Here is a 24,809-nt window from a genome sequence, read left to right as displayed (position 1 = left end):
CATTTGCCAATTAATGGACATCTCAATTTCCAATTCTTTACTATCACAAAAAAGAACTGATATAAATATGTTTGTACAAATATATCCTTTTCTCTCTGTTTAAAAAACAAATCTTTTTGGGATGGAGACCTAAAAGTGGTATTGATGGATCAAAGAATATGTACAGTTTTAGGACCCTTTTGGGCATACTTCCAAATTATTCACCAGAATGTTTAGATTAGATCAGAATTCTACCAAACAGTGCATAAGTGTCCCAATCTTCCCACATCCCCTACAATATTTTATCCTTTTCCTTTTTTGTCATGTTGGCCAACTGATAAATACCTAAGAATTGTTTTAATTTGCATGTCTCTAATTAAGAGTGATTTAGAGCATTTTTTCAAATGAATATAGATAGCTGTTATTTCTTTATCACAAAGCTGCCTATTTATATCCTTTGACTATCAATTGGAAAATGATTTCTATTTTTATAAATTTGACTCAGTTCTTCATATATTTGAGAAATGAGACCATTATCAGTGATATTTCCTTTAAAAATTTTTCCCCTGCTTTCTACTTTCCTTTTAATCTTGATCGCATTGGTTTTGTTTGTGAAAAACCTTTTAAATTTAATGTAATCAAAGTAACCATTTTACATCCTATAATGCTCTCTTATCTCTTGTTTGGTCATAAAAATTTCCCTTATCTATAGATCTGACAGGGAAACTATTCTAGGCTCACCTAATTTGTGGGTGGCATCACCCTTTCTAAATCATGTGCTCATTCTGACCTTATCTTGGTCTATTGTGTGAGATGAGATGTTGGTCTATACCTATTTTTTATCAAACCGATTTCCACTTTTCCTAGCAATTTTTTCAAATGGTGATCTCTTGTCCCAAAAGCTTAGAACTTTGGGTTTATCAAACATTGTTACAGTAATTTACTGCTTTATATTGTGTGCCTAATCTAGTCTACTGATCTGTCACTTAACTAGTACCAGGTTGTTTTAATGATTATGGCTTTGTAATACAGTTTGAAATCTAGTATGACTAAACCAGCTTCACATTTTTTCATTGATTCTCTTTAATATTCTTGACCTTTTGCTCTTCCAAATGAATTTGTTATTACTTTTTCCAGCTTTGTGAAATATTTTTTTGATAATTTGATTGGCATGACACCAAATAAATAAATTAATTAAGGAAGAATTGCCATTTTTGTTTTATTGATTCAGCCTAATGTAACAATTAAAAAGATGATCTGGCCAGAGTTATTATCATTTATTAGCAAAATGTGAGTGAGGGAGAGAGACAGAGAGAGATTTCCTTTAAGGTGTCAGCCTGCATAGAACTGATTCTTCATTTGGCTGAGTCCCTGTCCCCACAGCATGAATGGCAGCTTGCCATAGATCAAGAGTAGAAGTCAAGAGAGCCTTTCTCCTTCCCGAGCTTGCCTTTTAAACCCTGCTAGCTCCTTCCTCCATGTGGACATTGTATGCTGATGCTCATGGGGACACTAGGCTGTTAGATATGACCTAACTCTGTAACACCTATAGTTAGGGTGGCTTTGGATGGAGGTATTTTACTTCACGCACACTACTTATGCACAATTAATATTTTTCCAATTGCTTAAATCTACTTTTTTTTTGGTGAAAAATGTTTACACAGACATAATTACTAATACATTCATGAAATTACCTCTAAATTAAAAAAAATAGTTTGCTGGATCATGCTATCATAAAATCATGTGATTTCTGATAATCTTGGAAATACAGTCAATTAGCTCATTAGTTATTTTGTACTAAAGCCACTTGAAAAGAAGGATAAATGCTTGAATTCTGAAGTTTCCTGAGCCATGAAGTGTGCTTCACATTTCATCCCTTCAAGGTGGCCAGTCACTATTGGATAAGAATTATGATGAATATTTTGTTTTATGTTTCAAACATATTTTATCACTTTGGAAGCTTCCATTTGTGGAATGGAACATGTGAGAATAGGGGATAAATTCCTTATGCAGAATTTTGGACTTGACTCATTCTCTTACCATCTATGAATTTGAATTTTTAGAATCATTTGTTTAGGAGGTCCATGACAAACTTGCCTTATGCCATATTTTCTAAGCCAAACTGCACTCTATGTCAGTACAATATTTTCATTTCTTTCTTGTGACCTTTTTCTTCTTTTGTGTCCTATTAGACTTTTCTTTAATTCAAGAGGTAGAGACTGGGAACAGGCAAGAGCCAGGGTAAATGGAGTAGAAGATAGAGAGGAGTCAGTATTTAAAGTATGGATTTCAAGAAATAAGAACTTTAAAGTAGTTTTCCAGGCACTAAAACTCTCATGGTTCATAGGCAAGATATTGGGAAGTACTAATTTTCAGCACACACTGAAAAAAATCAAGAGATAGCTAAGCTTCTAAAAATGGTGATTGAATAAGAATAACATTTAGCTGTTTGTACCAGAGATGCCAATGAAATTCTCAATAACCTTGTACACTAAGATTATTGAATTGCTAATTAATTTATAGAATTTTGAAATGGGGCAGGCACATCCAGTTCTTTGGGTATTCATCAAGGAAGATCATGATTGTCACTTCAATCATACTTTTAATAAAGCACAGAGGGTACAATGACAAATGGCACAGAAAGTACAGAGATAGAGATGCAGTGGTAATAGGAAGACAGGAAGCATACGGAATTGGGTGGGAAGAGTGAAGGGTCCTGGGCTGAAGTTAAGAGTTTGGGGTCTCATTTTTATAGGTTTTTGGGAGGAACAGACCAACTCTTATCTTTGCCACCTCGAGGTGAACTCATTAACATTGAAATTATCTCAAAGTTATCATTAAAACTTTAAAGTTAATATGTTCACATTATCTCAATTATCAGCACTAACTATATGGTGTTCTGCTGTTACTACAGATGTCTGGAATTTATATCATATTTATATAACATAGACAAAAAGGCCCTGATAGTAAAATGTATATGACTTCCCCTGATTTAGAATGTATTCTCAGGATGTGATTTTTGGTTATTATATGATAAAATATCAAGTTATGCTCTCTTGATCTTTGGAACAGTATATATTTCTTTACCTTTGCAATCTTACTGCCCTCTATTGTTAACTTTATGCTGGATATGATATAAACTTAGTTACTATACTGAATGGGGTTGGTGGTTAGCAGGACAAGAACAAGATAAAATTTTAACATAATTAAGAGGATATGAAACATAATCTTAAAGAATTTTAGAGTTAAAATAAATTATTTCAAAGGAGGTAGGAAGCCTTAACCAACCTAGTCTTCAAAGGTAAAAAATATGCAGTTGGGATTTGTCAGTTTTGTTGCTTATTCCACATCATCATTTGGGGGAAGGGGGCCAGGGAGAGCAATAAGAAGATAATTAAAATTCTAACTATAGTAAATAATCCTTTTCCATATGGTTATTGGTGACCACATCTGTTTTTCTGCTATTCTTTATGCGTAAGGCAAATTTTGAGGAAAAGGATCTAAATTATAATATTTTGTTCAATCTGGGGGTCTCATTGGTATGTATACACAGTGCAATTTATCTCTACTGGTGCAGATCATAACCCATCCTTGCCATCTTACCCTGTGCAATCCTGCTCAGAATCCTTTCATAAATCATTAATAGAGAATCTATGTAATGGGCTAGATAGAGGAAGACTTTTCTCTTATGCCTTTTAAATTTCGGGGAATACATGAGCAACACTTGAGCCATCTGTCCATTATCTTTCATTCTTTAAATATTTATTCATCTCTTTTGCTTTCTATGTCACATTCATTTCCAAATATATGCATTCTCTCATAGTAAAGATTTAAAAAGGAAAAGTAGGTGAAAATAATTCAATAAAACTAGCCAATATATTGACTTAGTCTTGACAGTATATTCAGAACTTTGTTAAAGAGAAGAACTCATAAATATGTATATTGTCAAATTGCTATTTTTTAAATGTTCTCAGGTTTAGAGAAAAGATCTGGTAGATTATTGAGAAACAACATTTCTCTATCATTCATTTTTTCTTTTCTCCTATTTTTTTCACACTTTTTGGGGAAAGTTCTAGAGGACTTTGAACAATTGATATTTAGACTGCATTTCCTGGGATGAGAATCCTCTGACATTTATGATTGTTTTAATATACTGGGCCCTCTTAATACTTAATTATTATTTACTGTTCTTTATACTGAATTAGGAAGAAAAGAAGTCATTTAGGTTTGTATAATTACTGTGTTCATTTAAAATATGAAAGTCTTTTTGATTAGATTTCTCTCAAACAATATGTACCATGACCATTTATAAATATTGTTGATGGGTTGTATGAGTGTTTAGGGAGGACTAGCTGGTGAGCCCATTTCAAGGATGCTCATACACTTTTGTTGCCTACCTTTCACTCATCTTTGGCTTGTGGTTCCAAGAAACCGTAGCATGTATGTTGGCCACACTCTGGTTAACCATCTCAGCAAGTGGTCTAAACCAGGTTGAAAGTAAACAACAGGCCAAAGGACAAGTAACAATCTCATGGGTAGGGACATTCTCTCCAATTATGTCCATCTAAACTCTCTTGTGTTTATTTCTTCTTTGTAGTTTTTGTCCATGCCCTTCTATAGTTCCATCACAGGTCTCTCCCTTCCCTCCTCTCCTCAGCAATATATTGGAGGTGGGAGTGTCTGCTAGACTTCTTCATGATGATGTGATGCCCATGGAATAGGAGAGCTGCCCATCATGTATCCCTAATAATATTTTATCCTATGCCACAGATGCAGCACACAAACTGTAGTTAGTTTCATAGGGTGGTTTATGTAATACTTTATGGTTTATAAAGCACTTTACATACATTATTTTACTTTATTTACACATAACCCTTTTGAACTAGGGGCTGTTACCCTATTTTACAGATGAGGAATCTCAGGACCAACATGGTTATGTGACTCTCCCAGGATCAAAATAGCTCATTAAGTAAATGAAGTGGAATTTGAACCAGAGGTTTCCTGATTCCAAATCCTATGTTCTCTCTATTACTTAAACTGCTTTTTATGTTCGTTAACATAATTGATGAGCAAAAAAAAAGATGACGAAGTAAGTGTCCCCAAGAAATGAGCAGTTTTCTAGGTGAGTGGCCTGAGAATCATAGGATGTGAGCTTTGTGAATAGAGAGGTAGGGGATAGAGAGATGCAAGATGTATTTTGGTTGTAGAACTGACAGTATCTGTTTTGCATTTGATGGGTAAGAAGTGAGAGGGAAGAGCGGAGCCAGACTCATAAGGTAGTGAACATTGGCGATGGGAAAGATGGTGATACTCTCGAGAAAAAGGGGAAGGAAAGGAGAGGGTATGAGGTAGAAGGATACTGAGCTCCATTTTGGACATGTTGAGTTTGAAATTTCTATGGAACAACCAATGAAATTTGTTGAATCGGTATATGATGATGTCGAATTGGAGTGATAGTTGGATCTACTGAAACTTATGAAATCACTGTGTGAGAGTGTGGAGGAGAGGACCTGGCACAGAGCCTGGGGATGAGACTCGTTCCTTTTGTAAGAGTGAAATATGGATGAAGATTATGGAAAAGAAACTTAAAAGATGACTGGTCATGCAGGAGGATGTCTTATGTCTTTCGGTTTCATGTATAGCAACACTGATGTTGTTAAATATCTCTAAAAGCACAAGAGGAAGTCCTTTGCAGTTGAAAGTATATTGAATCTAGAGCAATAGAACTTGGGTTCAAGTCACTTCTGCCATTTACTACCTATATGGATTTAGGCAATGCCCTTAGCTTCCCTACTTTCAGTTTCCTATAAAATGAGGAAGTTAGACTAGATAGCCTGTCTGGTCCCTTCCAATTTTAGATCTGTGATTTTATGCCAGGTTATGAATTGTTAGAGAAGAAAGAACTCACATTTATATCATCACTAATTAAATGAATGATTATTGGGTATCTAAATCTGACTTTTTGTTTTCATTTTTTTATAGCTTTGCTATTGTCACTATAGAAATGCATGTGAATTGTACAGGGGATCAGGATCATTTTTTAAAAAAAATCTATTTGTCCATTCTAATCAATTCTCCACAAAGCAACCAAAGTGATTTTCCTAAAGCTCATGATCATGTCACTCTTTATTCAATAAATTCCAGTGGCTCTCTAGTAAGTGCTTCTAGCATCAATTATAAACTCCTGCTTGACATTTAATTTCTTTATAGCTTGACCTCTTCCTGCCTTTCCAGACAACATAATCCTTCTAATCCCTCAGGTACACAATCTGGGTGTCATTTTTGACTCTCACTATCTTTCATCTTCCGTATCCAATCTGTACCCAAGGTCTGTTGATTTCACCTTTGCATTATCTCTCAGATGTGCTCCCTTATCTCCTCTAAAATTGCCATCACTCTGATGAGCTATATTAGACTATATTGCAATAGCTTGCTAATAGATCAGCTTCCTCAAGAGTATTTTCTACTCCATTCAGCCACCAAAGTGATCTTTGTAAAATGCTGGTCCTTCCATTCCACCCACCTACTCAGTTAACTCCAGTGGCTTCCTTTAAGTCCCAACTAAAAAATACATCTTCAGAAAGCATTTCCTAATCTCTCTTACTAGTAATGTCTTCTTTTAATAATTTCATTTTTCTTTTTCTGTAAATAGCTTATTTGTACATACTTGGTTGCTTGTCTCCTGCATTAGATTGTGAGCATCTGGAGGCAGCTGCTGTCCTTTGTCTTTTTGTATGTCCTGTGCTTAGCAGTGTTTGGTACATAGTAGGCCCTTAATAGATGTTTATTGACTGATGAACCCCATTGCTATGAAATGACCAGGAATTTTACCTTGTGAATCTTGTCTAGTGAAATACAGTTTCTTCATAAAAATGTTTTTAGAATTTCTGCAACCCATTCTGGTTCTTTATGCCTGACTGAGCCTCCCTCCGGTAGTCTTATTCAGTACAGATCTAGGCAGTGAGTTAGATGTGCAAATGCACTAAATTTTTTATTGAACTGGTAAAGGCAGTTGAGAGTGGTGTATTAAGAGTTGGCCTCATCATCAAGATCCACCTCATACATATTGCCTGTATTTCTTTTAAAAGACACCATGTACATGCTTTATTGGACAGTTTTTCAGGATATACTTCCTTCTGATTATATGATTCCCTTTTTTTGGTAGGGAAAAGATCACAAATACTTTAAAGCCAAAAGCATCAATAGAAGTCATTAAATAAATCCAAATCTGAGAAACTTTATTTTTTCATTGTTATTTCTCCCTGTTTTTTGTTTTTGTTTTTAAAAAATGGAGACTTTTTTTTTTTTGCCACTTCACCATCTTACCCCTCTTCCCCTAGAAAAACAAAACTCTTGTAGTAAATATACATAATTAAAACAAATTCCTATATCGGCCACATCCAAAATGGGGTGTCATATTTTCCCTAAAGAGTCTATTTTGTTTTTTTGGTTGGATAGGAGGTGGTTAGTATTATCATTACTGGCACTCTTTTATTGTGGTTAGTTATTGTGTTGATCAGCGTTCTTAAGTCTTTAAAAATATGCTTATGTGAGTGGTATTGCTGTGGATGCAGAAGGGAAAGTGGGATGAGAGGAATGGGCAGAGAGAGGTTCACCTTGTTACCTTTTACCAAGTATGATTTCAGCTCTAATAAAGATAAAATCCTTTGATGAACTCTATATAGTAATAATAATAATGGTCTACCCTGATGAATGATAATCTCATTATGAAGCTATAAATGGTTATGTGAGACAATACATATTTATTCTAAATTAATTAAATTTGTAATGCTTGATTAAATAGGTAGGTGTTCTTAAATGCCCATTACAGAATAAAAATCTCTATATTATTTTTAGTATGAGCAGTTTTGTATTCCTAGAGTATTGTATTCCAAATGTTATCATGGTTCACTGAGAATATTAGTTGCCCTTAGCTTCAACCAAAGTATGATTTCTTGTGCTTATTTATTTTAGTTATCATTAAAAATAAAATTTCTGGGTAATTCTGGCAGCTGGGTAGCTCAGTGGATTGAGAGCCAGGCCTAGAGACAGGAGGTCCTAGGTTCAAATCTGGCCTCAGACACTTCCCAGCTGTGTGACCCTGGGCAAGTCACTTGACCCCCCCATTGCCTACCCTTACCAATCTTCCACCTATAAGTCAATACACAAGAAGTTAAGGGTTTAAAATTTTAAAAAAAAAATAAAATTTCTGTGATAAGTCACATCCTATGCACACACAAATTTGAAGCATTTTTAATTAAATTTTTTATAAATACAGTATTTTAAAATAATTTATCAGTGGCATTTGAGGTATATTCCCTTCCCCTGCTTTTTTGAGATTTAATTATTCTTTAAGAAGCCAAGTTATTAAAAGTTATTAGATTTGATAAAGGTATACATATATGCATATCTATATTTGTACACACATTCATGGCTATTTTGTTAGCATGAATACTATGTATAGATTGATAAATAATCCAGAATTATTCAGATGGATTAATATAAAGCAACTCAGTATGTTTATAGATTTAATAATAATACATTTTTAGTAGGAGATAGTGGGAGATCATTATTCCAGATGTATCTATAGTATTAAGTGAATAACATTGAATTATTCACATATAATATCCTTCTTTATATGTTGGTAAAAATGTGTTCTATGCCTCACTATTCCTTACTAATAATTATTTTCATTTATATTTTAATTTTAGATTGCACTATTGGACTCTCCAACAGCTTTGAGTATGGAGGAGAAACTCCAGCAGAATGAAGCAAGAGTAAGTACTTAGATGATTGCATTCTGTTTAATGAATCTCTATGAATTATGCATTTTATTTTAGTATTTGGTGTCTGAAACTTAACTATATTTTTTCTTAATTCTCCCTTTTCAAGAAAAGTGAACATTTTAAAGAAACAAATGCTGTAGCTCTTTGTTTTTTAATATGCTTTTTGGGCATGATTTTGTTTTGGTATAAAAAATTTCCTCTACTAATACTGAGAAAACTTTCTGCACTAATGCAATTAGGCATGTAGATTGTTGCCTGGGGCACTGAGAGATTACTAAAGTTACTAAAACTTTCCCAGAGTATCTTAGACTTTTCAGCAGAGGCAGGCATTAGATTTGTAAGTTTCTTGAGGGCAAGGATAGTCTTTTTACATCTTTTTGTATCCACAATGCTTAGCACAGTACCCAGAGTACTTAATAAATGTTCATTGATTGATTGATTGACTTGAATCCTGGTATTCTTGAATCTAAGGTCAGCTCTGAACCACACTGCCTCTTTTGTTCCTGTGGGTCAGGGGAGAGAAGGGAATAAACATTTATATCCTGTCTACTATGGCTAGAATCTGTGCTAAATGCTTTACTGATATTTATCTTCACAACAACCCTGGGAGGTGGGTACCATTATTATCCTCATTTTGCAGTTGAGGAAACTAAAGTGACTTTTCCAGGTCAGACAACTAGTTAGTGTCTAAATTTCAAGTGACTTGAAAGTTGAAATATCTTACATGAAAAAGAATTAACTTGAACTAAGATTTATAAGAAGTTGAAGGAGTTAAAAGGTTATTTGGGCTATCTGGTTAGTATAGAAATTTACTCATCTTCATCATATATAATTAAGCCAAGAAAACAGCAAACTTCCCTGTGGCCTAAGATCATGGTGGATTAGAAGTAAATTACACGATAAACTAATGTCTGTCATTACAAGTTTATAAAAGTTATTTAAAATGTGTTACATCTCTTTTCTCATTCTTTTAAACTATTTTTCTCTCACAGAGTAGTCTGAAATTTTGTAGTCAGAGATCTTAAAAAAAATCAATCTACTTCCATTTTGTTGCAAATCAAAAATAATATACCTAATTTACAAATGTAATATAGTTTGAAAAGACAATTTCTGAATTTTATTGAGAGTGTATTGTGTATTTCTGAGCAGATGCTTTCCTGGTTAGGGAAGAAGGAAATAAACAATTATTAGGTTAAATTAGGCTATACTTATGAAGAGCACACACAGTACAAGGCATGATGATGACTAATAGGAGAATGAAATAATATTGGAAAATGAAGGTACACTTTAAGGACTAACTAGAATAAGTTAATGTTTTGAAAATTAGCTGTATTCCTGCCTGACTAAATAGGATATATTTATATTATGTAATTTAAAAAATTATGGAAAGAAAAATAATTTTTATGGTTTCATTAACTCAAATAATTAAGTGGAAGCAAGGAGGAAGATCGTGATTTTCCCTTAAGAGAATTTATTGTAAAGTCAACTGTCTAGAAAACAGATGATCCTGACATGGATTGTATCTAGAAATAGCATTAGTATAGATGTTCATTTGCAATTACCATTTTCTCCTGAAATATTTTCACTTTGAAACTTAATTCACTTTGCCCACTGAAATGACTATTGTAGTACAGAGAGTGGGGACAGAGCAGTTTTACAGGCTTTGGCTAAGTTCTAATGTCAATTAGGAGTTTAGAATCTTGAAAAAGAGTTTCAGTTGGACCTGGGAACTCGTGGAGAGGACCAGGGCTAGCTGAGCTGCCTCTTCTCCTTCTTGAGATTGAAAACCTAGCCTAGTCTTGGAGTGTTTTTCGAGATTTGTTAATTTAGATAAACCCTTTGAATCTACATACTCTACCTCATTTCCTACCTTCCTTTCCCTTACCTAAATTTCTGATAGGAGTGAATAAGGAGAGTGAAACAGAGAGTTAGTTCAAATCTGCTAGAGTTCAACTCTACTCTTGCAATACTTTATCTAGAGAGGTTTGGTAGCCATCATCATAATCCATTTTGATTTCAAAATCACCTTGAGAGCTGAGTTAAGGCAGATCCTTGCTCAAACTCCATTCCTGCTTCCCTTCCCCCTTTGTGTTTTAAAACAGACCTTTTAGTTACTTTGTCAGTTAATTAGTAAGAAAGGGAAGAAGAGGAATAGAATCAACATACTCTGGGTTTGAGGGAAGCCGAGGTATCCATCTTGAAGGAAGGTGTAACTTCAAAACAAGTCCCTTCCTTTGAAATTAACTAAAGCCTGTAGTTAATTTCAATCAGTCTATTTCCCTTCAGTTTGTCTTTAGTCTAAGTCCTAGTCTGTATGCTGCTGCTGATTGCCTATTTAGATTAATTCCTCCTCTCCCTGGAAATCTTTGTTACCTCAGTGTTATACTCCCTGACTTCAGCCTCATATTATATCCTGCATCTCACTATTACATATTACCTACCTAGCAAGTCCCTTATAACATCCATCCAAATCCCCATAACATCTTTCCTAAAATCCCCCATAACACTATGTATTCTTTAATTGATTTTTTTTTTAAACTTAACTCCCATCTTAGAATCAAAACTGTGTATTGTTCCAAGCAGAATAGTGGTAAGGGCTAGGCAATGAGGGTTAAGTGACTTGGCCAGGGTCACATAGCTAGGAAGTGTCTGAGGCCAGTTGTAAACCCAGATCCTCCTACCTCTAGGATTGGCTCTCTATCCACTGAACCACCTACCTGCCTCCTTTAATTGTTTCTTTTCTTTTTTTTTTCTTTTTAAACCCTTACCTTCTGTCTTGAAGTCAATACTATGTATTGACTCCAAGCAGAATAGTGGTAAGGGCTAGACAATGGGGGTTAAGTGACTTGCCCAGGGTCACACAGCTGGGAAGTGTCTGAGGGCAGATTTGAACCTAGAACCTCCCGGAATCTCTAGGCCTGGCTCTCAATTCGCTGAACTACCCAGCTGCCCCCCCCCCCCTTTAATTATTTCTTAGTTATATTTGAAGGTAGTATATGTGGCTTAGTAGCTGCTAAGAAGCTAAATAGGAAGACTTGAGTTCAAGTTCTGCCTCCAACACATAATAATTATGTGAACCTGGGCCAGCCCCTTAGTTCATACACTCTCTGGGCACTTCTCCCAGTGGTATCCAAGAGAACATGCTTATCTCTTTCAGTAGAAGAGGTTCCTCCTGTCCTATTAATATATCTCAGGTATATTTAGCTTAGTTTAATAGAAAATATATGAATGCTGACAGAAACTTACCTGTCTTACTCGCAAATCTTACTATGTTTTGGGAGGACTTCCTTCTAGTCTTTTGCTTCTTTTCTTAAGTTAGTGTATATTATTAGTATTAAAGATCATTACCATACTTAAAATTATAAAATTGCAGCTTTTTAAGAAAACAGTGTCATAATGATTAAATTTTTTCCAAAAACTATGTGTGGATTATGGTAATCAAAATTTCTGGCAAAATACTTAAGAAGTGTAGTTTTTCATTAGTTAAGAGTTATTTAATTATATTTCAAAGGGATTGGGTAACACTTCCTTTGATGAGAAATTTCTGGGAGTGTGGATGTTTTGCATTTCAAAAAGAAAATTCTAACTAGAAAACAGCTGCTAACTCTTTATCCACAAATGATTTTGTATATTAATTCAGTATTCCCATCTTCTTAGTTTCAGCCTTTTGAAGAAGGAATATTATTGGTAATTCAAATTAGCTTCTTTGTGCACCCTGAGGCAATACCCCCAAACCCCAACAACTCAAAACAGTTTCGAGAATCCTATAATTTGTATTTTTACCATAAAAGATATCTGACATTGAATTATCCCTTAATAGGGTTAGTGTACAGTGAAAGGACTCTGGAGTAGCTGGCATTAGTAATTTTCCTTTCAAATCTATTAAGAAAAAGATGGGTGGTGTCAATAAAGCAATTCAGGGCTATGTATCATTGTTTCCTTGCATAGTAGGAAGATTGTAGATATTGGCATTAAGCATTCATTCATTTCTAAGTAGTATTTAGGGTTGTAAGGAGAAATTAGTTTCATGCCCATAAATTCTGAAAGTCCTCTACGTGCTTCTCATCTCCTATTATCACATTTTTCCTCCTAGCTTATGAGACCGTACCCTCTTCTCCAGCCTCATGGTGACCACCAGTCCCTCCATTCTTGGTCCTTTCTCAGGCTTTCATTCCTGCACTGACTATGTTCTCATTTCTTCTTTATTTCGACCCCTTGGTAAACAACTTAAATTCTACACAACCCTCAAGTATAGAAACACTCTCTTTTCCACTGACCTGTCCCCCATTATGCCTTAATTATCCTTAACTCTGGATTACATCTACCATCTATTGTCCTCATGCTTCCTCACATGCCACTGAATAAAACCAGATTGTATTTACTACAAATTGATATTACATAATCTTAATTGGGCCTCATATAGCAAAGCAATTCTGTGAGTTAGATGCTGTTATTTCCCCCATTTTACAGAGAAAGAAACTAGATCCTAAAGAGGTGAAGTCACTTTCTCAGACTGTCTGAGGCAGGATTCTGAGCCAGGGCTTCCTGATGCCAAGGCTAACACTCTTAATTACATATCTACGATGTATACATACACCCATAGTTTTCTTATTAATATATCCATATCTTCACAGGATTTTATATTTGGAAAGGACCTATCTGGGTCATTTCTCCTTGTTTTACAAATTAGGAAATTGAAATTTGCTCAATGAGGTCACAGATTTTAACAGGTGCTCAAACCAGGATTTTTTTTTTTTATAATAAAACCCTTACCTTCCATCTTGGATTCAATACTGTGTATTGGCTCCAAGGCAGAAGAGTGGTAAGGGCTAGGCAATGGGGGTTAAGTGACTTGCCCAGGGTCACACAGCTAGGAAGTATCTGAGGTTTCAATCCACTGAGCCCCCAGGATGCTCAAACCAGGATTTAAACCCCAAGATCCTCTGATTCCACAATCAGAATTCTTTCCTTTCTTTGTAAGTATAAAAATACAGAAATTAAAGGAGCCCTCAATTGTATGGGTAGGCAGGCATGTTTACTGGAAATACAAGGAGTATTGAAAGAAAATAGTGGCTGATATGAGGAGAGATGGCAGTAGGCAGCAGACAAAAAAGTTTTGAAAGGATGAAGTCTTCATCCTGTGCTTTTCCTAATCTCCTTAGGTTCATCCCCTCTTAAACACATTTTATCCACATCATATATATTTCTTATCTTTTTTTTCCTGTTTTCTAGGACCTAATTTAGGAATTACATTTGTGCCTTTTAGGATCTATTTTTAATTGCTTTTTAAACAGTAAGAAATAACTTTTTTGATTGCATTGGGCTTTCAAAATATCTTCATTCACATTGAAAAACAAAATTTTCATCAAATACTACTTTGATTTAGTAGATTGTTCTAGAAAGTTGCTTGAGGCACAGATGTTCTGAATCAGATAACTTGTATTAGAGTAAGGATTTGAATCCTTTGTCTTCCTGGATCCCAGCATACCACTTTATCTACTTTGTAGTGCTGCTCCTATATTGATGTGTTAGGTTACAATATATTTCAGGTTATATATCCATTATATATTTCACAATAATGAAATGAAGTTTATTTTATTACATTTCTGCTTTTATTAAAATAGCAATTGAGTCATAAAATAAAAAAAAGACTTGGAAAATCTATTAATTAGTGACTGAAGCAGATTATCTCAAAGAAAACTGCAGTCTCAGAGATTGTCTAATCACTGCATCTAATTATAAAGAAAAGTAAATCACTATTTCCTAGTATCTAAAGTATAGTCAAGCAAAATTACTAATTAAATAGGAAGCTGCCATCCTTGATTATTTAAGGTTGATTAATACCTATGAAAACTTCTTTCATTTGTATGGTGCAGACTTTAAAACTCAACTACATTTGCAAATTTCTGATATTGTTAGCTCTTCAACATAAGGAAACAGCTACAGAATGCCATAAAATTCTTTGAATTAGAATCTGGGAAATATTTGGGGTATTTTGCTTAAAAAGTATAATACTGTCTGTGAAGATGGATTAACTCCACCCTGCCTTTTTTAGATTTAATCACCAAAGTCCACTTTTGCACTTGGGTTACAGACCTCCCCCACTCAAGTGTAAGTGGGATGTTTACACTTTGGATGATTAAATCTAAAAATGAGCAGGGAAGAGTTAATCCCATTTTCACATGTCATAAATCATCAAGGGTTTGGAAATTTTGTTGAATAATAGGAAAAAAATAGGAAAAAGGAATCCTTTTTCAATGAACATTTCACTGAACATGAAAAACAATACGCTTTTATTTATTTTCAGGTACAAGAATTGACCAAAGAATGGACAAACAAGTGGAATGAAACTCAAAATATTTTGAAAGTAAGAACTGATGAAAGATTTCATTTTCTTCAGATAATTTTTTAAGGTTTGCTTGAAATAATGTGTAGGAAATTGTTTAGCATAGTTTAGTTTTTTAAAAAATTGTTCTGGGTGATGAAGAGTGGGAGGCAAATAAGCATTAAAGTTACTTTTGGTATTTATTACATTTATGTTGAGACTTGTGTAATTTTCTTCTTCCTTTTGGATCTTTTTCCATTTTTGACTCAGCAAAGCACAGAATGTTGAATATTCAAGACCATCAAATACTTTAATACATCTTTATGCTTTTGCTAAAACTAAAATGAAATGTGTTATCAAATGCAAAAAAGTAATTTGAAACTACTATCTTTATAAAATTTACAGCCATTGCTTGACTGGTTTTCAGTAAATGCTAAACTAATAATTTTTTAACAGGCTATTTTTTACCTTTCCAAATCTTAGAAAGAAGTGATAAAAGTTTCTGACAGGAGTCATTAGTGAATAATAGCTATTTAGTAAAGACTATATTTTTATATCCTCCTTAATTACAAATATGCATTGCTCCCAGTTTTCACTCTTGTCTAACTTTATGCTGATTGACACAACAGTGGGCTGCCTGTGTTGAAAGATTCTTCTTTGTTTGAAAATCTAAGTCTAAAATCTTTTGTTTGTTATTCTCTTTTGATGAGGAGTGATGAAAAGACTGTTATCTTAGGATTCCTATTTCTGGCATATTGAGGAGAAAATATTTTCTGTAGAACTGAAAATGGCCAATTGTTGAGTTTCTTTCTGAATCAGCAGCGTGAATGTGTATCTAAAATCCAGTTAAACAAATGTTCATCAAGTATCTCTTGTATGCAATAGCCTATGCTAGTCATTCAGTATATAAGAATGAAACATGACATTAAATCTTTTGCCCTCAAGGGATTTAAGATTTTTTCATTCATTTAACCATTCAGAAAGAGATTCTGTGCACAAGAGGATATATAAAATACAAACTTTGTTCCTAAGAAGCTTACAGTCTAATAGAGAAGACATGTATTCATGTAACTATAACATAAGGGGGAGTGGAATAAGTACAAATAAGAGGAACAGGAAAAATGCTATAAGATGCTATGAATAAGAGAAAGGTCACTTTCATCTAAGGAAGTAATCAGGGAAAACCTATTAGAAGAGGTGATACATGAATTGAGTCTTGAAGGAAGGGAGAGATATCAACTGGAAGAGATAGAGGAAGTCCATGTCAGATGTAAAGGACAATATGAGCAAAGGTATGGAGGCAAGATAAATAAGACAAGATAAAAATGGATCACAGAATATTCTGTTTTGATTAAAATCTTTCATAAAATATAGGATGAGGCAAAAGGAAAGGTATATTGGACTTTGGACACCAAGATTAGAAGTTATTTTTTTTATTAGGTAGACTTTGGAGAGAAACTGAAAATTTTTGATAAAATAGGATCTGAATAATTCATTATGAAAATTACTTGGCCAGTGTTGTGAAGGACAATTTGGAAAATAATTAGGCAAAAAGAGGAAGTGTCATGCTAGTCTAGGTGATAATGAGATAAAGTGATAGGTAAGAAAGAGAGAGGATTTTAATTTGAATGCATGTTAAAGTTAAAAAATCTTGTTTTTTAAGGATAAGGGAGACCTATTCCTTTATATTGGCAATGGGAGAGAAGTAAGTAGAAATTGAAGCATAATTAAGGAAGCTCCCAGAGGACACAGGAGATATGGAATCAGATGTGAAAATGGAAGGTTTACCCTTAGACAGATGGAAAGTTGTCTCATTCTCTGAAACTAGAGCAAAGGAAGAGAGATTAGATGAAGATATAGAGGGTTGGAGATATGGAGGTAAGGGAACTTATGTTATATAAATTAGATAGAATTGTCAAGCCTCTTTACAATCTTAAAAATTATTGAGAACCTTGTAGAGGACTTTTATATATATGGGTTATATTTATCAGTATTTACCATATTAGAAATTAAAGCATCTCAGTATTATTATGAAAGTAGATTTTACCTTGACAGATTGCTTTTAGACCCCACTTGGAGAACTACTGAGATAGAATGTAACTTCCTCTACTGTATCATATAGCTTCATTTCCTTAGCCTGAAGAAATAGTTAGATAAGTAGCCCAGAATGTGGAAAAAATGCTAAGGGGTGCCAGATTAGGTGACCATGGTGGTTAAGCAAGAAGACCTCTACCAATCCACTGGTCTAAAGGTGTCATTCAATGCATAATGACATAATGCCCTATCTGATAAAATTTAAAATTCATACTATTATTCAAAATTCCCTTAATTGAATAAGTAAAAAAGAAATTTGAATGAATAAACTTTTTATCATTTTTTAATAATATGTATCATTTATATTTCTCAAGTTATTAAACACTCTACTAAGACTTTTGGAACCCTCCATTTACATATTAGATACTTGTAAACAAAAAAATTATTTTAAAATTCACATTTGATTTCCTCCATCAGGAGTGTATCACTATAGGTTTTTAGTATGTGGTAATAAATAGGGAATTTGTGAATATTTTAAAACTTATTAATCATTTACACCCCATTTTAGAGTGGCAGTATGGCTGCTGACGGATGAATGGAGTAACTGATTTTGATTTTAGAGATTTGGATCCTAGTTTTAACTCCTCTTGTGATTTACTTTATAGAGATTTCTTATGTTTTCTTTCCCAGAGTTTCTTAGTTTAGAAAATGGAATTATTAGCCTTGCCTGTCTCTGTTTTGGGGTTAATTAGATTTTATAAATTGTAGAGTATTTTCTCTTTATTTAGTTGTCTTTTGCCAGGATGATTTTATTGGCTTAATCCCTCTTAATTCTAGTGCCCTTCCTCTGTTGATTATCTTCCATTTAGCATATATATGTGTGTGTGTATGTGTGTGTGTGTGTGTGTGTGTGTGTGTGTGTGTGTGTGTGTACACACACACACACACACATATATAGCTAGCACTTGTTTTTACATAATTATGTTTTTTTTTCTCCTTTAGATTGTGAGCACCTGAGGGTAGGGCCTGCTTTGTCTTTCTTTGAATCCCCCATGCTGTGTAAATGGAATTAGCTCTAGCGCATTCATAGTCAAAACTCTACTCACCAGAGATGATATCATCCCACCTCCCTTGTGGAGAGGGGAGATGAGTTACCCACACTCACAATAAGTAACAATAAGTAACAAATCAAGAACAAGGGACTGCGCTAGAGCCTTTTAACCCTCTCTCTCCCCTTCTGGGCCTCTGCAGGCCAGGACTAGCCTCTCCCTCTCTCTATTTCCCTTGCCTTCTACCCTTCCTAATTGTAAATAAACTACTTTAAACCTGATCTTGACTTGGGTCTATTTTAATTATGGAATTAAATCTGAATTTGAATAAAAATGGAATTAAATCTGAATCAATCTGAATTATTGATTACTGACGGCCACACCTTAAATATATATCTATATAATACCTAAAATTTCCCTCTTACAATGCTTAGGATGGTGACTTGACACATAGTAGACTCAAATGAACATTTGTTGACTTGGCTTTATTTGCTCCATATGTAGCAGCTGTTCTTGCTGCTTAGTTTTGGAGTTAGTTTGTCTTATAAAGCTAAAACTTAACACTACTCTAGTGTACATTTTACCTTTACATTTTACTTGGGTTTCTATAGATGTCTTATGTCTTACTTTAAAAAGCTCACTGTAAATGATTCTAAATTAAGAGAAAGGAACAAGAACTATTCTTTCCCCTCTTCCACTTTCTTCCTGCAACTGATTTGTACATGGACCTTTTGATTATTTCATACTGATATTTTGTAATTTTTTTTTTAAACCCTGGGATGTGCTATCATGGCTTCTGAATAGCTGTTAAGTTTTTTTTTTTCCCCAGAATAAATTGTGAGTAGTTTGGGGGTATAGCACAGAGCTGGAAAACTTCCTGGCAGATGGCATGCACAGAATGGGCTGATTTTATTTAATGCCTGGCCAAAGATTGAATTAGGAATTAGTAGTGAGATCTTATTTAAGAGGACTTGGTTTACTTTTTAATTTTCTAAACTATATCTTATCTCCTACTATAAAAGATTTGATTTGATGATTTCTTTCATTGTTCATTGTCATACATAGGGGCTTTGATAGTTGCTCACTAAGAAGTGTGGAGAGGCATATCGAGCAATAGCATTGTAATGGCTTTATGGTACAGTGTAATGTTGGGGGACAAAACATGCTATAAGTTAACTATAGTATATCAGATTTTAATTGTATGGAATTGTATCAAGGCTAGGAGAAAGAAGGATTTATGTATTTTTTTTTTTTTTTTGGGTCACTGAGTTAGTGTGATCTAATGAAAAGAGCATAGGACTAAGTTGACTTCTAATCTCTAGTGTTCCAGTGTGTTTACTGTGCATGAAATCACCTCTCTTTCTTAGTTTCCTTCATTGGTGAAATAATGAATTGGATTAGATGATTTCTGAGGTCTCCTTCATCTTTAACATTCTGTGAATCTATAGTGATGCACAACATAATTAGCAATTACTAGTAATATAGTTTAAGTAGACATTATGCTACAACTTTATTACTCTATTAGGTGCAGGGTGGGAACATAGAATGGCAAATATCCACATGAGAAAGAAAAATACTCAAAGTAAAGTTCCCATTGGATTTGGGTTCTTTTGGAACTTTTTGTATACAAAGTACAATGAAAATAAATTATTTTTGTTTAGTTTTAGGTAGTATGATTTTTTTGTTGTAGAATGTGTCCTTTAAAAAATTGGTTGTTTTGTATTTCATCAAGACATATTTAACTAGTTTACTTCACTTTTAAGATCAGGTATAATCATTAAAAATTATCTCTCCAGAATAGAAACCAGTATGAGATTTTCTTGCCTTTACAGAATTTTGCGTTTCTAATAGAAACCCTATATGTATTACTTTAATGTAATGGATTTGGGTAGTATTTGTAAGTAGCGGCATCACTGTGCAGGCATATGATACATGCAGGTTTATGGAACTTGACTCCTGTGTGGTAGAAACTAGTCTGCAGGAAGTTGCCTGGGGCTCCAAATTCTTGAACTCTAGAAAACAAAGGGTTGAGGGAAACCCTCTGTTTTTACTGATATGAAATTCAATTTAATCTAAACATTTTCTTTCCATAGCATTTGCAGCTGTGCTTAAGTTTTTATTTATGAAAATAAATCCAATGTAGTCATTGTATTAATAAGGGTACATCCTTTTTAACTACAGGTTATTAGTCTCATTATGAACAAATGCTTAGATATTTCCAGTTTGAAATCCTGACCTTAAGTAATCACGCATGTTTTTTATACATTGTCATAGTGAATTTAAGAAGATAAAGGATCTTTTAATTTCATGGACATAGCACTTTTTAAATATTTGATAAGTCTGAATGGAAAATTAGTTTCTTTTAAAAAATAAATTTTATTGATATAATTTGTTATATATCACATTTCCCTTGCTATGTTTTCCATGCTCCCTTTCAGAAAGTCATTCCTTATAATACAGTGTTAAGAAATGAAGAAAGTTTTTAGAAAGTGTTATGTTTATAATAAATATAGATGGAGATTATAAGAAGTATTAGTATTTTAATTAAGGCCATGTTGATAAAATATAAAATGACCACGTGCCTGCTAAGATCTATTTCAAAATCCCCACCATACCTTCTCTCCACCTCTCCCTCATGCCAAGAAGAGCCCGACCCAATTAGGTTCTTTTTATTTAAGCCATGCTTTACATTCACTCACATCATCACGTAAGACCGGAAACCTGTTGAATCATGGGAAATGTAGTTTCTAAATCCCCTAAACATCCACAGGAAGTTTGTCATATATCTAAATATTTAAAACTCAAATGAGCCCCAAATACCTCTCAGTGGAACCCCAAAAATTCCAAATAACACAAAAAGTTATACAAAACTAAACAATATATCAATGAAGTCTGATGTTTGCTAATGCAATACCCTACATGTATGGTTCTCCATTTTTGCAAAGGACTAGGGGATGGTGAGGAATATGGAGGTGAGGTATGGAGACTCTAGTGTCCAGTTTCCTCATTCAGTTTCATTTTTTTTGTTTTCATAGTTCTTTACACTTATAATGTTGTCATTATATTGATTGTTTTCCTGATTCTGCTTGTCACTTTGTATCAGTTTACGTGTCTCTTCATGCTTTTTGTATTTATTGTATTGTGATTTTTTAATAGTATAGTAATATTTCATTACATTTTGTACTTTCCTTGCACATTCCAGATTGTTTTAGTTCAAGTTCATAACTACCAACCATGTATTAGTGTTTTTTTTTTTTGAAACCTCATGTCTAAATAGAGATTTTATTTTCTATTAACTTTCTTTGAAAAGATGGAGTGATATTCCCATCTTCTGGAAATATTAGGTGCTACCTCAGTGTGTAATGGATAGGTGCTGAACTTGAAATCAGAACATTCTAAGTTTGAATTTCTCCTTAGACGTTGATTGGTTGTGTGTTCCCAGGCAAGTCTCTTAATCTCTCTTGAGTATTGGTTGATCCATCTATAAAATGGGGATAACGATAACTCCTATCTCATAGAGTTGTTGTGAGGACCAAATGAGACTATATTAAGCAGTTTGCAAATATTAAAAGCACTAAATAAATGTTAGCTATTATTCTGCTTTAAGGGTTTTGTTTCCATTGATAACCCTAATTAATCTCTGACTTATACTTTTCCTCATTTTGTTATATTAACTTGCTTCCCTAAGTTTTTCATCAAAAACTTTATAGTAAGAGAGCTAGTCTTCAATTCAGTATTTATGAAGCATATACTATAAAGCATTATGGTAGATATTAGGAATACAGTACCAAGATGAAAAATAGGCCAATAGGTGGCTCAGTTGATAGAATGGGACTGGAGTCAGGAAAATCTGAATTGAAATCCAACCCTCTGACACTTCTTATCTGTGTGATCTGGGGCAAATCACTTAACCTCAGCCTCAGATTCTTCAATTAGGAAAGTGGGGATAATAATAGCATATACCTCAAGAAGGGTGTTTAAGAGGATCAAATAAGATAATATCTGTAAAAAGAACTTAGCACAGTGTTTGGTACATAGTAGTCTTATGGGGAAAACCAGGGAAGTTAACTTAAATATTATATGTGGGTTCAGAAGGGTGAGTAGGAGACAGGAATGAACAATAGATGGAGACTTAACAAGTCAAGGAAACTAGGTTTAACCATTAAGGAAAATGACTGTTGACAGAAGTGACAGTTAAGCCTAACTGTCACCCTGCTCCACATAGACAACGGGTCTGTGAAAACCAGCAGGCAAATGACAAGAGGATTTGTAACAACAAATTTAATTAAGGGAACTATGGTCTAAAGGATGGGAATAAGGGTTTCTACACTTCCAGACTATGGGCAAACCACAGGGTCAGGGGAGGGACTTGTCTACACTGAACTGAGACCTAAAGCAAGACAGGGCCCAAAGAATAGCAGGACTGAAGTGGGTATTCTCACAGCAGAGTTCTGACACATTATATCGATGTTGCAGCTCTTCTAGGACCCCTATCTGTACTTCTTCAGGTGGGTAGATTTTGGGAACTAACCCAGCCCAAGTTAACCTGCAACTCAGGTTGGGATTAATAGTCTCTACCAAAAATCTCCCACAAGTAGATAACAGTCCTCCTTCTGAATATCAAGAAATCTGGGTGCAAACTCCACTTCCTCTGAGGTCTTCCAGGATCAGTTACAACTTGTCCCAACCACCATGGAGTCCTTCTCAGAGAGAGAGTCATACTTCCTGCTTCTCCATTGCATTTAGAATTCTCCAGCCCTTCCTGCTAGGTCTCCTAAATAATAATTTAGTAAACTTCCTCACAAGAGTAGGTACTATATAAATGCTAGTTATAATAATAATGATAGTTACTATTACTAAACAACAATCCCTGCTTATTAAAACTTATATTCTAACTTGTACCATAGAACATAAATATAAATAGGAATTATGCAAAATATAATGATCAAAGAAAAAAAAGATACCTGGACCAAGTTGTCTAGGAAAATTTGATAAAGAAGAAAACACTTTGACCTGGAGTAATCAAGTTAGGTTCTTGTATATGGTGGTTGAGCTTTGACTTGAGTAAAGAGAAGGGTTTTTAACAAGAAAACATGAAAAAGGGATTATATTCTAGACCAGTAGTCATAGAATTAGACTTTTGACTGGAATGGATTCCCCATGAATGGTAGTTAACATGTATGAAGTCTCAAGACTAATGAGTTTGTATTTTATTCTGAAGATCAATCATCTCTAAATATTTTTCATTGTGTATGCCTATCTATAAAGTATTTTTGAGTATGCATTCCTAATACACATTTGGTTATAAGTTATGTACATGTTATTAATATCTAAATAATAAATCTTAAATTATGAATTTAACAGGATGAGACATGAATTATACTGTATTTTAAAAAATTATTTTGATTCAATATACCAGTGGTATGGAATCTTTTTGTTCTTACCTACAATGAATAATGATTTTTAGTGAAAACCTGTAATTGAATTTGATTCATTATTTTTTATAAATCTTGGTTTAACACATTTTAATAACGATGATCCAAAGGTCTTGTTCTAATTTTAGTTTATTTTAATTATTATTTTAATATTTATTATTTTATAATATATATAATATTATACATTATTTTATTTAATATATATAATATATATTATATATAACATATATAATATATATAATATATATAATATAAAATATTATTTTAATAATTGCTTATAATGGCTATCATATCTGGAAAAGATTCTTCATGAAGATATATAGTTCCAGGTGGAAGAAGTGCATCATAGGCTGTCCTTATTATGATACTCTTTTTTTTTTAAGTCCTATCCACCATATGCCAAAGATTTTTGTTGAAATTTGACTAGTAAATTGTCATCTTCCCTTATGTCATTTAATCAGTCTTGAAAACTAATTGGAAAGTGTTTTTATTTTTATATATTTTAAACAAATAATTAAAAAACCCACTGATACTGTTTCAAAGTGAATCAACCACCCTTATAACTTCACTTTTTGGGGACTAACTTGTCAGATTTGTTTAGATTGTCATTATTTTTACGTTATCAGGTAAAAGAACTTCTATTAAGAGTAAAATGCTGACTCTGCCATTTTCTTGTTCACTTGTGCTTGCATTATTGGAATTATGTTCTATCTATAATTTCTTTGTTAGTAATCTTTTTGAAAGCTATTTTTTATATTATGAGTGTTAAGATTAAAAATGATAAAGACTGATATAATAATAGAAATTAGTAGTTTAATTAAAGCCATGGCCATGTTGGTAAAATATATATATGACTACGCCTGCCTAGCTTTTAGATTTACCGCCAGAGCCCATCCTCTCCACACATCAGTCAGCTCCTCAGGAAGATCAAGAGGCATTCTTTTGGCCATCCTCTGAATTTAAACTGCCCCCTGCGTGGGGACCTTTGACATCCCCATGCCCTAAGACCCATTGGAATCATAGGTAATGTGTCTCAAAGTCTCCCACATGACCATAGGGAGTCTGCTAGACACTTCCCTGAATTTAAAACAAACATTTCCCCCTGAGGTCCAGCAAAAAAAAAAAGGTTGGCCCTTTTTTCTTCCCTGGATCTGTAAACATAGACAACTTCTAAATTTCAGGAATTTGGGGGATAAAAGAA

The 24,809-nt window shown here is 33.8% G+C and overlaps 1 protein-coding gene across 1 annotated transcript in view; it reads left to right on the top strand.

Annotated features, from left to right (window-relative positions):
• KIF16B (kinesin family member 16B) overlaps nucleotides 1–24,809 on the top strand; it is a 222,028-nt gene that overhangs the window by 62,912 nt on the left and 134,307 nt on the right. The window contains exons 11-12 of the mRNA XM_044663419.1: nucleotides 8,691–8,756; nucleotides 15,073–15,132. Of these exons, the coding sequence (XP_044519354.1) occupies nucleotides 8,691–8,756; nucleotides 15,073–15,132 (126 nt within the window). The remainder of the gene's footprint in view (nucleotides 1–8,690; nucleotides 8,757–15,072; nucleotides 15,133–24,809) is intronic.

Source organism: Gracilinanus agilis, chromosome 2 (assembly GCF_016433145.1).
Source record: "Gracilinanus agilis isolate LMUSP501 chromosome 2, AgileGrace, whole genome shotgun sequence".
NCBI lineage: Eukaryota > Metazoa > Chordata > Mammalia > Didelphimorphia > Didelphidae > Gracilinanus > Gracilinanus agilis.
The sequence above is the reverse complement of the archived record's forward strand: the minus strand, read 5'-3'. Positions and strand labels throughout refer to the sequence as shown.